This window comes from Oculina patagonica, chromosome 9, assembly GCF_052425735.1.
Source record: "Oculina patagonica isolate OP01 chromosome 9, crgOcupat, whole genome shotgun sequence".
Taxonomy (NCBI): domain Eukaryota; kingdom Metazoa; phylum Cnidaria; class Anthozoa; order Scleractinia; family Oculinidae; genus Oculina; species Oculina patagonica.
The window spans coordinates 10,918,640-10,937,253 of record NC_135766.1 but is presented as its reverse complement, the minus strand read 5'-3'; the positions used below and the strand labels follow the sequence as shown (position 1 = coordinate 10,937,253).

The 18,614-nt window shown below is 36.1% G+C and overlaps 3 protein-coding genes across 3 annotated transcripts; 1 reads left to right on the top strand and 2 right to left on the bottom strand.

The window, feature by feature from the left end:
- Positions 1-1,009: 1,009 nt before the first annotated feature.
- LOC144665742 (melatonin receptor type 1A-like) lies at positions 1,010-3,743 on the bottom strand. The gene has a single exon (XM_078527038.1). The coding sequence runs from the start codon at positions 3,357-3,359 to the stop codon at positions 2,316-2,318; it is 1,044 nt and encodes a 347-aa protein (XP_078383164.1). The 5' UTR covers positions 3,360-3,743; the 3' UTR covers positions 1,010-2,315.
- Positions 3,744-5,333: 1,590 nt separating this feature from the next.
- On the top strand, positions 5,334-7,450 carry LOC144665693 (uncharacterized). Its single transcript, XM_078526979.1, has 2 exons — positions 5,334-5,607; positions 5,721-7,450. Exons 1-2 carry the CDS (start codon positions 5,420-5,422, stop codon positions 7,288-7,290), a joined length of 1,758 nt encoding a protein of 585 aa, XP_078383105.1. The 5' UTR covers positions 5,334-5,419; the 3' UTR covers positions 7,291-7,450.
- Positions 7,451-11,547: 4,097 nt separating this feature from the next.
- Positions 11,548-12,654, bottom strand: LOC144666582 (putative G-protein coupled receptor 19). Its single transcript, XM_078527988.1, has one exon. It carries the CDS (start codon positions 12,652-12,654, stop codon positions 11,548-11,550), a length of 1,107 nt encoding a protein of 368 aa, XP_078384114.1.
- Between the last annotated feature and the right edge of the window lie 5,960 nt (positions 12,655-18,614).

Below are 18,614 nucleotides of genomic sequence, written 5' to 3'. Positions count from 1 at the left end.
TTTACAAACTTTTTCTTAAGAAAGTTGTATTTTCGTGAATAAAACCCATTGGCCTGTTTTGTTTTCCTGATCATGTTTGTCTGTGATTTTTACAAAACATGTGGTCTTTTTTTTTCGAAACTTTAAGTTGTACAAAAATTCCTATTTTGAACACCGGTGTCACTTCTTAATTATAATTATTCGAAGTTTTCATTTTCAAGTCATCTTTTCATTCGATAGCTTTACTGATCTCGTAAGAAATTCCATTCAAGTTCACACCAATACTGTACATTGCCAATGTTTTGCTGACGTCTTGAGAAGTGTCTTACTAACGTCACTAGTCAAATCTAAAATATATCCAAACCAAGTTGTGCAAACATTCTACTCTTTGTGACAGGCGACTTTGACGCCCAACTGTGCGGAAATGAAAATCGACATACTTCTTGCTAAATATATAAAAAATAGTTTTAAAGTGGAGTCCGCCTCAGAAAAATGTACCGCCAGATCACACTTTTATTTGTAGAGACCAGCAAAGCGTCTAGTTTCAAAGTTTCCCACAAAAACATTGCGTGACATGAATGACATCACCCCTTTTATTTACAAAAATAGTTTCAACTTTTCAAAGCAACTACAGTTTCACAATGGTAATTATTAGTACTTTACCCCTTAAGCTTTTTTCTCTGCCCTCCCGCCGAAGCAAAGAAGAGAACCAGATTGCAGATTAGCCCAAAAGTCGACCCAGTGTTCCTACAACGATTTACTGTCAAAACTGAAATGAAACCGATTGGCCCAGGCTATCCCCGTCATTTTTAGCCGACAGGAGACTATCGTCTAGGACGACCAAAGGGTAAACTATAAATCGGCCACGCCCGATTAAAAAGCAAAAAAGCCATTTCATATTCATTACTGCAGCTTAAATATTTAGCTTCCAAATTTATGTTTGTGATGTGATGAACCCTTTTGCTTGGAAACCAGTAAGGAAATTAAAACTATGGTTATATGGAACTATTACACGGTGTCAGCGGAGCAGGGTAATAACGCGATGTTTATTCTGATCTGGTTTTAAATCTCTTTACTGACAGCAAAACTATGATACACATTTTAATTATGTAAATACATTTTATTTCAGCTCGACAACATTTTTAAAATCAAACAAAGACAGGTGAAAATAAAATTTAAAATAGATTTTCCTCGCTAGAAATTTCGGTAAAAGTTTACCGAAATACATATCTACTCCATATTTGTTATAGTACATTTGGCAATATATATGTAAAATTGGATAGAAAATCTCCTTTCAAGCTTTCAGGTCTTTCAGGGCAATCCATATTTGCATGTAAACATGGAAGGTCAAGTGAATTACTTTCTTTCCGAAAATTAATAAGAGTTTGGATTTGAGCAATAAAACATGACAGCTAGCCATTGAATGATTTCCCTTTTGTAGTGAGTTAAGGACAGTGACTTTAGAGGAGCACACTTAACTTTGAAAGCAGTTTAATAATTTTCGCGGCTTAACTAATTTTTTGGCTATTCTATGCGCGAAAACCCTGATCCTTTGCGTAATATTGTTCAAGCAAAAATTTATTCCTATTTACAAGTGAAAGAAGTAGTATACGCGTAATAATTAAGAAAGAATATTTTTTGCGCAATCTGCGTTTCCTTTCTTGATCTACAAATAATTTCTCCTTTCGATATTGACAAAAGGCGACACAGTTTTGTTTACAGATTTTAAATGCACAGTCGCCGCATGATTGTTTGGGTTTTAACAGTTCGTTAATGAGACATCCCTTCCCCTACTTCGAAACCGTTTCTTGTGATAATCACTAGTATTGCCAAAGATAACACACTCGTCCATGAATTTGTTGAAAATCTGCCTTTTGAGTTCAATGCTTATTTTTAAATTTACCGTTTTTGGCGTAAAAAGTCGAACGAAAAGTTTACGGTGTCATGAATCAGTTATTATTAAATATTAATTAATTAAAAAAGCTATTTAACTTCTTAATATAATTCTGGTACTTTCTCACTCTACAGTATTGAAATTTTAGAGTGGTTGACAATGCTTACGGACTGTCTCATTTTACTGTACAAATACTTCTTAGTGATTTCATGCTGAAAAATTATTACTAACCGTGCTTATCTACTCAACGAATAGTCAACTGCGAAATAAGTCGAGATAGAATCTAAGTTTCCGGTTTCCGTAAATCGTGATCTTTATTAAATGAAAATGGTTCAAGAGTTGAAAGATGTTAGAACTTTTGCAATTTGACGTTGTGCTGATATTATCTGACTTAAACACAAGTTGCTAACAATAAAACTCTCGTCCTTAACTCGCTCAGGGTTCACTGCTCGATATGTCGTAACCTCAACTCGACTGGCCCTTGATTTAATAGATTTGGAGAAACCTTGACTCCTAAATTTACGCAAGTACGGCAAGATAGCAATCGGCGAAATTCTGCTTTGAATGAATTATTCATCCCGGCGTAAATAAATACATTAGTTGAGCTGCTAAGGAACACTAGAGCCGTGTGTACAAGATAAACATCTCTGGGCAAGGAAGGTATTAAACGAAACCGCATAATTATGGCTAGAATCCAAGCCGGAATCCAACACATTCCGAATCCCAGGACAACCACAAAAAGCGACTTAGAAATTTTGATCTCTTGGGTCGTGATTCTAGCGTTGCGAATTCTCGACTGTAGAGCCGGAGCCACCTCGAGGTTGTGCTGTTTAATAGCTTTAAACACCTTCAAGTAACAGAAAATTGCCACGCTGAAAGGCAAAATTAAAAAGAAGAAAACAACTAGGCTGTAATGGGCAATCATTCCTGCTTCACTTGTGTGGGTTATGTGACAGGTGGCATACTCCGGAACAAATGCAAAATCCTGCAATCCAGCGAAACTCGGCACGGCGATGTAAGATGCGATGGAAGCGCACAACAAAGCAAGAATAGCGCGAGATTTTTTCGGCGAGAAAAAGAAATTGTAAATGCTAGTTTGAACAATCCTGACGTATCTGTTAAACGCCGTGAGACCCATGATCGACGTTGAAACAAAAAGCCCGAAGTTCACCAGAAATGCTTGTATGTCGCAGTACACTTTGCCGAACGGCCATTTTCTCGTCATAAGAACACCCGCAGTGAACGGCATCACAAAAGTTGCTGAAAGTAAATCGGTCACCGCCAAACCGATGATGTATAAATTCGTCGTGGTTCGCAGGCGAGGATTTTTATACACAGCTAAACACACCAAAAGATTCCCAGTGAGTGACACAGTGTTCATGAGGAGGCAGATGCCTGTTTCAAAAATTGTAACAGCTTTACCGTGATCGGGCATTTCTGCTGCTGTCATTTCCCAAATGTTTTTCGTCTGATCCGTAAGAGTCATGCTGCTAGGATTGGTAAAACGCCTCGAAAGGAAAGAGGATTGAAAAAGTCGGTCGTTTAGATTTGGCGCTCCTAAAGACTCGATGTTCTCAGTTCTTTCAGCCTGTCTTTAACCCGCAGTCTAACGAATGGCTTGAAACTTTGACAACAGTGAAGATGGTTTGATCTTACAGACGTAAGATCACATCAGAATTGCTTTCAGTTTTGCTCGTTAAACATCGCCGCAAACAGTTGAAGGTCAGCTTTAAGATATTTCGGCTTGGAATTAATAATAAGACAGCGCTGCATAGAAAGTCTACAGTTGAAGGTCAACTTTAAGATATTTCGGCTTCGAATTAATAATAAGACAGCGCTGCATATAAAGTCTAATAAAGCATTCGAAGGAAAAAATCTGCGTCGTCTTAACTGCGTCGTTTCGTAGTCCCTTCGAACAAATGGAAAATAACTTATGTCAGTTGAAACGCAGGTGCACGAGGGTAACTTTGCTATGTTTGTCACCGTCTCCTCTCGAGAAAACAAAATAAGGAAACGCAATTGTCAAAGAGATGGAAATGTGTCAAGATACGGGTTGACGATATCTCTTTGTCGAAATTGACCACTAATTAAAAGATGTCTCACTTGAATGTACCGTCAAATACTGGGCTGTTAGTTAGCAAATAATTTCTGCACACTTTCCAAAACTGACATAAATGCACTTTTTTGTGTTGACAACTTGACTTGGTTTTCCTTAAAACCAAAAGCTTCAAGCTTTCAAAAATCAAACAAGGTCTGACTGGTTTGAACCATTTAGCCAAAACCATAGTCAATAAGTGCAGACAAACTATTGAACAGCCTTTTTCACGGTGTATTATTTGAGAAGTTTATACTATTGGAAGAAAATCCACAATCCATGCGTGCGACTGAAACCGAATAATTTTAATAATTACCGTAGAGGATGAACATTTTGCGAGGGTGACTTTTGAAAGAGTCAGTTACAGTTCGCCTACTTGAAGCGGGCCACTTGGAACAAAACAAAATGCTAATCAGTAACAAAGGATGGCGACCTTTTTCGAAGACGAACCAAGAATACGAACAATAGTTCTCCAATTAAATGTGAAACCCAACAAAGTAGCGGACGGATGCGGAACTCTCAGGAGACTTTGTTAATTTCTGTTAGGATAGTTTCGGTCTAGAACTTTTAAGGGCTCTCAACAGTTTCGGTTTTGGCCGTCACAAAACGAGCTTTCAATCTAAAATTTAAGAGTATATAAAATTAACGAATGTGATATTTCGCCACGAGAGACGGGATCATGATCAGTAGAGTGTATATTATTAGTTTTCAGGTTAATTCTGTTTCAATCTAGCTTAATATGTTCCAACCTTAAGATAACACTCTTTCAATCATTTAAAACAACTTGAATTTGTTTCTTGGGGTTTCTTTTAATTTGTAAGAATGCTGTGCAGCCGATAGAAAAGAACAAAGCAAAATATCCCATTAGATTAGACATAAATAGTTCATCACCTCGAAAAAAGAAAGTAAGAAAGAAAGAAGTCTAGTCTACGTTTAAACTGGGACCACTTTGACATATTAGCATTAGGGGACGGTCAGATAATACATTGCAAAATAAAGGAGACTTAACTGATAAGAGATTTAAAACCTGCCTTGAATGAAAATGTAGGCAGCGAAAAACTTTATCTTTACCAGATTGCACATTTTGTTATGTGCAAATTGTTATTTCATTGCATTTTATTTTCTATATTTTTTTCATCATCTGTTTTTCGTCATTTCTCAATCCTATTGTTTTTCGAATTTAAATTTAGTTGTACTTCCATTTAACGGTTACTTCTGAAGATGTATGTAGAAGCTTACGAAACGTCAAGTAAAAGGTCTTTTTTTAGCAATACGTTTGTCCGTAATGTTCATCACCGAAATTTGCGTGTTATTTTTAATAGCTGTTATCGAAGTTGAGCACGCCACCCAAACGATCCAGCGGTATTTTTGTGAGTAAACATCAAAGCGAGGCTATCGGGTCAACATCGATCAGACTTGGTTGAACTTGTGTGAGAAAGCGAGGGAAAACTATGCAGTCTTCAAAGAATCTACCCGAAGCGGCCTTTTTTTCCGCTGAGGAGACAGTTCAGTTACTGAGTGGAAATTGTCCAAAGAAAATTACCAAAGAAAGACTAAAAGAATGGTTGTCATACCGCAAAGGGACGGCGAAAGATGGTAGTGCGCGGACCGAAGCAACGAAGGCCGAGTTATCTCAAAGGTAAGCTTATAAGACTTAAAGATTGCAATATTTTTGTCACTTATATTTTCATTGCTTAAAGGAAATTTTTATCGAAGCATAAGTTCTATATCGATTTGTTCTACTTGCCGCAGGGTCGTCAGTTATATAAAAAATGGTTGGCAGAATAATTTTACTGAAAAGTGGCAACACTTAGCAGCAAGTAAACCAGTGGACCAAACGGCGACCGTCAATTGTGATTTCCCTGGATCTGCACAGTGGGTTTCGCTGGTTGACGCGAAGGACGATGTTCCTACATTTAATATACAAAATATCGTGTCTTACTTTATTGAAAGGAAAGCTAAAGACAATGAATCCAACAAAGATTACAAGAATGTCAGCAGCAAAGCTTTCGGTTTGTTTCGACATGGTCACATCCAAAAACTGGAAATCGCACGAGAAGACGATGGCAAGGTACATTTCCGATGTGATTGCTTACCTGAAATGAAGAAAAACTTTAAGTATAACGTAAAACTTTCATTGTGTAATAATGGTGAGCAGAAAGGTGAAATTACATTTGCTAGCTGTGCTTGCCCAGCTGGTAAAGGTCCACGTGGCTCTTGTAAACACATAGCCGCTCTTTGTTATGCACTTGAAGAATTTGTGAGACTTAAATGTACACGGGAATTTGAAACATGTACCTCAAGACTGCAAACTTGGAACCAGCCGAGAAAGAGAAAGCTTGACTCTCAGTCAGTTTATGAAATTGATTTCTCAAAAAAAGTTTATAGAAGAGAAGAAAGCCGTGCTAAGCCTTTGAATGATCCAAGACGTCCATCTGAAAGGAACAATGATACGAAAAATGTCAACAGAGAACTGCTAGACAAAATCAAAACAGTGAAACCAAATTGTGGTTTCTTTTGTCTACTATCAGATGAGAGACTTGACCAAAATAAAAATGACATTATATCTCCAATTAAAGAGCACCCTGTCTCACTCACTGAGATTTTTGACCGGGCAAAAAGAATTAAGAGAAATCTCATGGTTAGTGATCAAGAGAGAGGGAACATTGCACTTGCCACAAAAGCTCAAAGTAATTGTCAGGCATGGTTTGAACACAGACGTGTTCGTATTACAGCCTCTCAGAGCAAGCGAGCATTAATAAAGCCTTCTACTAGCCCAACAAAAGCAATGAGGGAAATCTTACACTATAACAGTCACTACCAAAGTAACAAAATGACACAGGGACTGAAAGATGAAAAGAAGATCATATTGCTATATGAAAACAAAGTGGATTGCAAAGTCAGTGAAACAGGTTTTGTTATTTCTCAGAGTCATCCTTTCCTTGGGGCCTCTCCAGATGGGACTGTAGATGGGGGACTAGTGGAGATAAAACGAATCTTCACAGATGGCCTATCTCTGCAGGAGGCAGTGTGTAAACGTGGTATATGTAAAGAGACTCCCCATGGGTTGGTGATCAACAGGAATCATAAGTTCTATTACCAAGTACAGCAGCTGATGCTTTGCACTAAATCATCTTGGACTGATTTGGTACTTTCTGACACTGTTGAATTAATTATTTTACATGTGAGGAAAAACAAAAGTTTTCTTTCTCAAATAGTCCCAAGACTAGAAAATTTTTATGACACTCACATCTCTTTGGAACTGGCCTATCCAAGAGTTTTTTATGGACTTCCTAGATTAAGTAAATTAATAAATGACTGAAATCACAATTTTATACTTTATTTCTTCTTTAGAAATACTGTAAATATACACAAATGGCAACATTTCAGTAGTAAGCATGTGCTTATTTCTCACTGATTAGAGAGTGAGAAGGGTAGCAATGTAGAAAATAATACAAAAAGGAACAATTTGAGCTTTAACACATGTTGAGTTTAGTAGTATTTTTATAACAAATTGATGGAATATTCATTTGAGCATTACTTGACTATACAGTCTGTTTTCACTGCTGTATAATAGATAACATGAAGACAGTATTTGTGAGAAAGGTAATTGTTATTGCTAACCATTTACTAGTGGTGGCAGGAAGTTTGATAACATTGCACAGACAAAAAATATCATATCAATTATACCATTCCTGCACAAAGTTATGGGGACAAAGTCTAAAATGTGGTAGTTTTTTATTCTTTCCATGGCTCTTTCAACATGGATTCTAAGAGTTGCAATCCTTCTTGTTTCCAGTAACTCACTTTCATTAAATTGGCCTGATTCATTCATGAATGGAGGAGCATTTACTTTTACCCCTTTATGTGCAAGCATCTCTTGAATATTGAAACCTCTATCAGCCATTATAACGTCACCATACTGTAGTTTCTCAATAAGGCCTGACTTCTGGGTTAGTTCCTTGTCAGAAATGCTGCCACCATACAGGGTTGAGACGAATGAAATCCCCCCTTTTGGTACAATACCAACCAAGGATTTCAGGGTGTTACTATTTTTGTATGAAGAAAATGTTACTTGTTGAGCCTCTGGGTTGTTTGGCTTTTCAATGTATATCTCTGTAGCATCAATTATTAGAGTAGTTGTTGAATACTTTTTGCGAAAACATTCAGGCAGGTGTAATTTAACAATCTCTTTGGAAGGAAATACATCCAATTCTTTGAATCTGAAAAAAATAAACTTGATCCAGGTATTAATAATTTGGGATACCACACTCTGAGAAACTCCAAATCTCAGTGATAAGTCTTCTTCAAGTAATCCAACTTTCAAACGACAGAGTACCATGAAAAATTCATTTTCGATATTCAAAGCCCTACTAGGCCCAGGTTTATATTTGTGCTTCATTTCTCTTAAGTTTTCAGTGTTTTGGTAGTCCAAATGAGCCGCTGTCTCCCTCCCCAGAAAGTCAAGAACCATTGAAAACACTTCATAGTTTTCAAATCCAGTGTAGAATCTTAATAATTTATCATTTTCCTTTACAGTTTCGATGCTAAAGGCTTTTTTCTCGATTAATAATTCCAGCTCCTTTCTGGCACTTCTTTCTTCTTCGAGTTGATTTTCCAGCTCTTGTATTTTTTTGTTCAGTTCGCGCTCCTTAGTTTGCCATTTTTCAAGTAAACATGACATTTCTGTATCCTTTAACTTAAGTTGATGTTCCCAGTTTTCATCTCCAGTTTGAAAAAAACCTTCACTTTCCAGATTTTCAGCTTCTATACCATCTGAACCAGAATTTATCGGTTCTGGGGCTGAATGCTGCTGCGATTTCTCTATCTTTGTTTTCTTTGTGTTCAATGTTGCTCGATCAGCGGGCTCTTTCCTCTTCGGCTTTTCGACAGTAAAAATAAACTTTGTCGGTACGGAATCTGGCTTTAAACGAATTCTTTGTCCTCCCACTGGTTTAATAAAGCAATAAGCTTCAAAATGCTGACTACAGACATAAGAGTTTTTGTTTACCGGAGTGTTCTCGCGACGTAGTTTCACGAGCCATTGTGCCAGCAAATTCTTGTTTGACAGCGGGAGCGAATGCCATGATAAGTCCTTGCAGTCCGCTTTGGAACTTCGATTTTGACACCCAAAAGCTATGCAATGCTTCACCATGGATAAAGGAACTAAAAAGCCGCGAAAATATTATGTAAATGTCGAACTACCTACTAATTTCCCTCTCTGTTTCCTTGTACTTTGTAGCGAGCTAGACCCGATAGCCTCGTTTTGGCGTAAGCTCATCCAGAAACCGCTGATTTCGCGTGCTCAACTTCGATAAGAGCTATTATGACAGGACAGATCGTAATAGGTAAAGTAATTTAAAACATTACATAATCACTTGCAATGCCTTCTGTTTTATTTTTCCATACATTTTAACCAACAAGAAAAATAAACGTGTTAATTCTTTGAAAATTAGGTAACACCCCAATCTTTCCATTGAATATTTAAAAATCCCACTTTCTCTCGGTGTATTATTGTACACTCTGCCCCCTCCCAATTCCGTTTTACACCAATCCCCCTTCCCCCATTCCCACGAACAATTTTTGCACAGTCCCTTAGAGGTTTTCGTTTTTCCAAGATGTTTCGTCTTTTGCTTAGCACCTTTTTTTTACGAGAAATATTCTAAAATTAATTTAGTTGTTCGTTCATTTGTTTTATTTTATTTTTAAAGTTGCAAATAGTCGGTCGTTTTCCTGATCGATATTTGAGTAAATGGATCATTCCTCGTTAGTCTTAGCGAGGCAAGTGAGTGATAGACGCTTTAAAAGAGACTTTATTCAGTTTTAACCGCTTTCAGTACTTGATTGACATGTATTTACAGAAATATCAAGTCTGGATGGAACAAGAAAATAAGATGCAGGATATGATTACAGCAAGGCGCCCAAATGTGTGACCACTTTTAATTTATTCACATTCTTTCGTGCAGATTTAATCCAATCAAAAGCCGTGGATAGCTTGCAGTTGACTTCTGATTGGATTAAATCTGCACGAAAGAATGTGAATAAATTAAAAGTGGACACACATTTGGGCGCCTTGCTGTAATTAACCTTATTATCTCTGGATGACCATCAATTGATGAATGTGATTCCGTGGATAAATAAAGTTTTCTTTCTTTCTTTCTGTCTCTTGAGATGCGATTCTCTATACTAACGATCATTTGTATCCTGGGCCCGGTTGATTAAAATGCTCGTAATACTTACAGGTATACGTAGTTATTATTCAACACATGCGCGCGCTGCCCATATATGGTCAAAATGTTAACGTTATCTGTCATCCGTACATAACAGATATCCTGCGATATACGTAGGTTGCGAAGATTCGTCCGAAATCTTGTAAAGCGCTGCATAATTACAGTTTTTCTATCTGCAAAATGTGTTTCGTTGACAATTTGATGAATAATAAAACAATTATCCTGCTCAATCTTGCGGAATATCGTCTGATTTTAGCCAACTCGGCCTACGGCCTCGTCGGCTAAGTATCAGGCGATATTCCGCGCGATTTCGCAGGATAATTGTTAAGTGTACTTGTAACTGTGGGAAGTTGCATCAAATCACTTAAGTGATTCACTTACGAAGTACATGTAAGTGTGAATGTAACGCCAAACCACAGGAAAAATTAAGAGCAATAAAAATTCTGAAAACTCGTAGATAAGGCCTTACTATTATCGTTAAAAGTTTCCGGTCAAGTTCCATCCAACCTTGTAGCAATGTACAGGTGCTTATTTCTTTTCATTACCTATTTACACAAACAACTTTACAAATTCGAATTTTTTCGATCATATATAACTTATTGTAATAAACATTATTTATTGTAGTTTTGTATTTAGAAATGCCATTATATAATGGTATATATACCATCCAATCTAAACCAAATCGAGAAAGAAACAATGAAAATTTAAAAATAATGTAATTAAAATTGAAATAAAAACCCTCAAGGTCCCCGCAAACCATGACAAGATCGCGTGTCTTATTCTCTTAGATAAGGATTCAAAGTTATGTTATGCTTCAGGTGATTTACCTATGTTCAATAAAAAAAATAATCGTTTCGAATGCGTGGTATCATTAGTAAACTTTGAATGAGATGGATCAGTACATTTTTTTTTTTCCGAAAGCAATATTAGTATATCGTGCGACTGTCAGTTCTTACTTCTCCAAATTTCCTGCCAGGAAGTTTAACCCAGTATTCCGTAGCATGAAGCGACTAGGTGAATTGCTTCACCCCTGCATGATGGTATTCTGTTAGGATGATATTCTGTTAGGTCTTCCTAAAATTTCAATGGTGCTTCTTTGTAGCGCTGGGCATAAGAGTTAAGTATCATGTCCAAGAACACAATTAAAATAACCCTATCGAGGGGTCGATGTGTTAAATATGTGACAAAAATAAAGTGTTGTTGTTTCTAAAACCGGAAAACTCGATCCCGATTACAGGAATACATAAATATAAGAGTCTGTTTGCAAAACTCTATTTGGTATTTTGAGATATAACATAAATAGTTACCAAATAATAAGTTTATTCCTCTCAGGTTTTCGTTTTAAGCAGCTAAGTTTGCCGTGGCTGCATTTCTACACCAACCACTCCTTCCGGGATGGTCGCCTTATGGGTAAAGAATCTGAAAATAAACATTTCCCTCAAAAAAGTGCGGAAATCTTTCATCCGCACAAGGTATATTATTACGTTGATAGCACTGTTTGAAAGAGCCATTATGACACTTGAAGTACGGATAACGTGGTCAGTTTCAAAATCCATCTTTGGCTGAGCTACCATATGGTAGATAACATAAGAAACGTACAGAATATAAGGAGTAACAAATGCAAAAGTAAGCGCAACAACAGTATATATACTACGGACCCTAGCAGCTCTAACCATTGACCTGATACCATTATCTCGCTGAACATCAATGGTTCTCCTTGTCGTTTTCCATACGATTATAATAAGCGATATATTTAGTTTAATTAGAATACAACTTGGTATAATGTATTGCAAAATCGCAGCACTTACAAACATTATTCTGAACGGAAGATATTCCCGATCGTACATGCAAATCACGGTGTAATGTGTACTGTTTAAATCATATCTTATCCCTTCGTATGTGGCAGCAGGAAGTAAAACAAAAAGAATCGCTGCTAACCAAGCAAACAACACTATTCTTTTCACAGTAGAATGACTAAATGTTCGTGGAGCTTGACGAGTCGCAAAATACTTCCCAAAGCTAATTACTAACAGGTTGTTAATGGTAACACAAGGAAACAAAAGTAGCAAATACCGCCCAATTTTACAGCCCCAGCCTCTTTGCATTACATCAAGGTACAATTGGAGGCCCATATAAGGAAGTGAAATTACACTAGATAAAACATCTGAAATGGCTAAACTCTTAATATAGAAATTAAAGTTCATTAAAAAGGAACATGTCTTCACAAACGAATTAGCTCTTTCCTTGGTCTTCAAGAAGATTAGTATAAGAACATTCCCTCCAAAGGCTATTATCCCAATGACAACCAGTGACAATAGCAGTGCGAGTTTGATCGAGGGGTTAATAGGTCTAAAGACGTAGATTTTTCCAAAAAAATCTGTTCCATTGTCAGGTGCAGAGAAGTCAGTGTCTGCAGAAATGCTGGACGTCAGATTAGTTCCAAACATTCCGGACATTTTCGTCAACGGACGAAATCTATAGGACAAAAGGAAATAAATTAGAGAACGCGTGTCGTAGCTCAGTTGGTCAGAGCACCCAACCGGTATCTGGGACTGGGTTTGACTCCCGTCGGGGACTCAGAATTTTTCTTTTTCCCATGCTCGTGCCATTGTTGCAATTGAACAATATTTCTTCATTATTTATCTCCGAGCTTAAAAATTACCATCTTTGTTATTTACTACACACTTGATGATTTCGATATTGCTGATCCTAGCATTATGCAGGACGCGTTTCACATATCAACCTAGTAAGTGACCTAGCTCACAACGAGTCTCTCGTAGAACAGTTGGTTAGAGCGCCCAACCAGTATCTGGGAGGCCATGGGTTTCATTTCCGTCGAGGACTCAGAATTTTTCTTCGTCCCATGCTCGTGACATTGTTGAACAATATTTCTTCATTATTTATCACCGACCTTAAAAATTACCATCTTTATTATTTACTACACACTTGATGATTTCGACATTGCTGATCCTAGTAGTATGCAGGACGCGTGTCACATATCAACCTAGTAAAAGGCCCAGCTCACTAAGAGTATCCCGTAGTTCAGTAGGTTAGTGCGCCCAACCAGTATCAGTACCACATGCTCGTGTCATTGTTGAACATTTTTTCTTTATTATTTTTGTGCTGATTTGCGTTGGCTTTTTGGGAGTTGAGTGCAAAATATAAATAAAAATATGACAATTATATAAAGTGAGAACGCTAATCATGGACAGAGTTAAATTAAAATATGATTCAAAAAAATAAGAACGAATTCGAAAAGAAGAAAAAAAACGGAAAGTCAGAAAAGCGAAGGTTTATTTGGGTCGACTTCGAAAATCTTTGGAAGACAACAAGTCAATTTCGGAAAGAAGAGTAATGTTCAACTCTAGAACGGAGTACAATTTGCGATTATTTGTACTGCTTTTGTCCATTCATAATCGGACAAGAACTGAAACATGTAAACTAAGTGATTTGTGAAATACTAATTTTGAAAGCAATTTAGTTTAGTACACATACCTTAATAAAAAGTAATCCCCATATTTAGTTTACTAGTGCATTACTCTGTTCCGTGTAGCAACGTCCCAGCCACAGGCATTTAGTGACTCTTCCTTTAAACAACACAAATACTAAATTTGAATATTAATATTCGAGAACTTTACCCTTTTATTTAAATTTAGTTAATTATTTTAAGATAAAGATCTGTGCAAACAATAAATACAGTAAATACATAAAAAATAATTTACGCTAAATGTTTCTTTTGCATGGACGCCGAATAAATTTGCACAAAATCGCTATTTCTGTTCTAAAACTAAACAATATTCCACCGAGTGTTATATCGTTAAATATTCAAAATGAACTATGCTTCCAGGAAATAATCATGTTGTTAATGCTTAAGAAAATGTAAAAAAAGGAGTGGACAAAGTCTTTCCTTGCGTCTGAAATGTGGAAAGCCGTGTTGTTGAATTATTATGAATATTACTATAATGTATTATGAAACAACGGATTTAAATCGCAATGTGGTCGCTGACACAAAAAACTTTATAGAACTTTGATCATCGTTCATGTAAAACATCTCCTAGATCGCTTTCACACGAGCGTAAGCAGCAGTAAACCACAAAAATAATGACAGGACTCTCACTTGTGAAAATATTAAAATATTTGCGACAATACCGGATAGCTTTTGGCCTTGCTGGGTTAGGCTTATTTTTTTTTTACTTTTCCTCAAATAAGAGAAGTCTATCTTGTTATCTTTGCTTCAATTTGTACGCGATGAACCGCAGATGAATGAAAAACTCATATCTTCACTTAAGAAGGGCCGTGGTATGCAACTCAACTTGACAAAGATTCTTAGCGATGCTAGCAACTGTGCAAAAAGCTGAAATTTGAGTGAAATACTGTTTTTGCGGATTTCTGTCTTAACACTGGATTATGAAACATAAACCCCAAATCGTTCATTTATCGTACCAGGTTTTCCAGGTTAAATTATCCCCTCAAGCATTGATTTGAGGTATAAAAAGCGGTAGCGGTAGTGGCAAGATATATGACTGTCAAAAATAATGTTAACAAAAGCCTTCTGACGACTGGCTTGAATTTAACTACATTGAACAATGTTGGCAAAGCTTAAGCATGCATTTGATAGATTTAGTGGGAAGTAGAATAGTGGGCTTTTTACCCGGTCACAATCCAGTCTTCGCGGCTGAAAATACAGAAAATTCATTTTTTTTTTTCTTTTTGGCAATTTCGCTTGGAAAGGTGTTCAATTTTTTTTTTTTGAGTGATCTCTTTAATGAGAGGCCGAATGCAATCAAATGGTTCTTTTTTTGTTTTCTGCGACCTATTATTTCATGTTTTTTTCTTATTTATTAATAAAAACCATTTACTTCTCAATGAGTATCGGGTTTCTTTAAATTTAGCCGTTTAACTTATATTTCTATTTCTTTTTTTTACTCAACTGTCAAAACTCTCGTTTTTTAAAAGAGCTGGACAACAAAGTAACATCTTAACAATTGCCAAATGAAACGTGCAACAATATTTAATGTTGTTTTCGAGGGGATGAAAATCCTGACTTAGTCAATTTAGTAAAAAAAAGTTTTTTTTAATAATAGTTAGTAAAACAGATCATTTATTTTCCTGTGCAATGAAATTTTAATGTTTTACAAGTGTCTGAAAATTTTTACAAGAGCGGAATTGAAGCAATACTACAAACGAAGGACTCGAATGATAGAAAAAGTGCAGCGCTTCCACCCCGATCTGTGGCGTTTCATTTCCTTCATTAGGAGAAGAAAGATATTGTTCTCAGTATTTAAGTAATTCTTCTTATATGTATTTAAAAAAAAGAATCGAAATATATAAGATAAAAAAAGATATAAATGTTCTCCCAACCCCTGTCATACGTAATAACCGTTTTCGCATTAATTGTTACGCATTGTTACTTTTTTTTCTAGATGGCATTTAACCATAATTATAAACGTTTTCATTCACGATTTGGCTCATTATAGAGCCCATTGGGTTTGGAGGGTGTCTTCAACACCTGTTTTCAATTGCAATTGATTTTCATTATATTAATCCTGTTAATGCGATTTCAAGAAACAGCTGCTTTACAAAATGTCGCTGCTTTAAAAGAGACAGTTGAGTTAATCAATGCTATTATGCTCCCCCATAAGGACGGACTTAATCAGTACGCCTTTTTATTCGTGTTTCCGTGTACGGTGCAATGAATCTACTTCTGCAAATAAATGGTGATGATTTTGCATTATTTTTTCCATCTTTGAATTAATCTTCACACAATGCAACCTGCATTTCATTATCATTAATTTTATGAAAACCATGTTTGCTCAAAGCGGGGAGATGAACAAAGGAAATACACGCAAAACAGCAAAAATCTGATAATCATCTATTTTATAAACACTAAGATGGCTCAGAGAGGGAAGATGAACAAAGGAAACATACAGAAATAGCACAAAATAATACGGAGGGAGAGGGTTCCTGAAACCGGACAAACTACAAAGGATCAAAAAAGGTGCCAAGTCTTTTGATTGGACCGCACACAACCGTACACGATATCCTCTTTTATACTCACGGTCAAAGCCAGAAAAGCGAACAAAAATAAACAGTTTTAATTAGTGTTATAACCATTTCGACACTTGGCTTCGAATTTCTGGTCGTTCTATGGTAGCAAGTGTAAGCCAAATGTCCGTATAAGGACAGAAGGCACTTTTTCGCGAGTGGCCTGTTTTAAAAAGAGAAAATTACACTTTTTTCGATATCCTATTTTTGCAAAGACTGCCCAAACGCATTTTTTTTTTGCTTAGAAGACAAGGCTCAAATATAAGGAAACAAACTTCACTAAATTGCCAGCCCCTATTTTACGACGAAACGAATGTTCCAATTTTCTGTAAAATAAATTTTTAATGGCCGGTTTTTTGATCTTCTAGTGAAATGTTTGCTGCTTTTCGCCTTCATTCAGCCGCTCTTATCAAACACGTAAATGTACATGATTTTTCAATTGAACTGTATTAAAGCCATAGGTTAAAATTGACTTAACGTACCCTGAGTTTATGATATTAAAAATGAAAATAAAACATAGCTAGGGAAACATACTCATTATCTACTTACATTCGACAATAAAGTTCGAGCTCAGGGCGTCAATGATAACCGCATCAAGGGAACGCGCTATTACTGTTTGGAAAGAAACAGCGACAAATGTAGCTGTCGTTTTAAGGCTACGCTTTTTAGTTGATGTTCGTTTGCGTTATGGGTTATTTTATCACGCAAAAAGTTTCCTTTCCGGATCAAAAGAACGGAGGTGCATCTATGACGTAATAATATGCACGTGCCAATAGCATGGCATGACAAGAATAAAGAAAACTACAAAAAAGGAAATGGTCAAAATGTGAGCAAAGAAATTCCGCAATGCATTTGTTCTTGGAAAATCGGAGAATTAAGCAAAATTCAATGGCAATGATGAGGAATTATACTCATCAATGAAAGCAATATTATGATGTTCATTAGCAATCATTTGTGTACTGCAGTTGAATGATTCCGGCCTAAAATATTTCCATAAAGGTCCCATCCTATGAACAATTTTTTTCGTTTTAATACCTATTTCTGAGTCCAACATCTGAATATATGCATGGACTTTTGAGATATCAATTCGAACAATTTCATTTGCTAAAAATATTTAGTTTCGGTAACAGACAAACGAAAAAACGAGTATAAATGTTGAGGAGATTTGGAAATTTGATGCAGAGTTAAAAATTACCACAGAACCATAAAAAAGACATCTAACCTGAAGTAGAAAGCTAACCTTTCTACAATTGAATACGTCTCCTTATCCTATAGGAATTAAAGATCCTTATAAACATATTAACAAGACCGTCGGAACTTCGAGATTAGAATTGACGGTACTGAAATGAACAAATATAAATTAAAGTCTTCTTCTTCTTCTACTCTGGCAAAACCACGAAGTTCAATGTAGGAGGAAGCCAGGATTCACGGAATTGAAGTTAATTAGATTAATTATTCTGAAGGTAAACTCTTTGCAGGTATTTTCAAATAACTCTCCGCGTTGAAATTTACTCATAACTACACATGATGATGCAATTCTTTTGCGAGCATGAGTTGACTTGTTTAGTCTTGAGACTATTTTGTAATTTTTGCCAGATTATTTTGTTCTGCCTCAAGAATATTTGTTTTGCCGTGAACATTGTTCCATCAGATATTCATATTGCACCTATTGGCCACCGTAGTTTTAAAATTCTTGATGCTTTTTTACAAGAATGGAAATATCGTATTAAGTTCAGTGAATGATAAATGACAATAGGGCTCTGCTATTGGGCTTGCCTAATTATATACTATTTTAATTCATGTCATATACCGCCTTTGTCGATATCAATTTAATATTTGTTTACGTTTGTGTTCTCTCGTGAAGAGAAGCCGTTATAAAAACGAAATTGATTGATTTAATTATATCAACATATAAATGATATTAGGCAACATATGCATTATCTACTTACCATACATTCGATAATAAAAACGGTTCTAGCTTGAGGTCATCTTAGGCACGATAACTGCATTAAAAAAAACGAGAGACACAAAAGTAGCTGCTAGGGCTCCCCCCCCCCCTTTTTTTACGGTCCTCGTGTAAAAGTAAATTGCCAAAAAATAAATTTTTTACCAATTTTTACCAAACTATTTCATTTCAAGATCAAAACAACAGATTTCTGTCATTCATTATCTGATGTTATGCAATAATACGCGCGTGTCTCTGTTATGCAATAACACGCGCGTGGCATATGTATGGCATTAAAAGAAATGAACGGTACAAGATAGATATTTAGGAGCAGTGAAGACGGCAATACCGAAATCCACACCTTGTGAAAAATAAATTTATTTTAACCGATCAGATTTTCAGATTTTCAATAGAACATGGATGAGT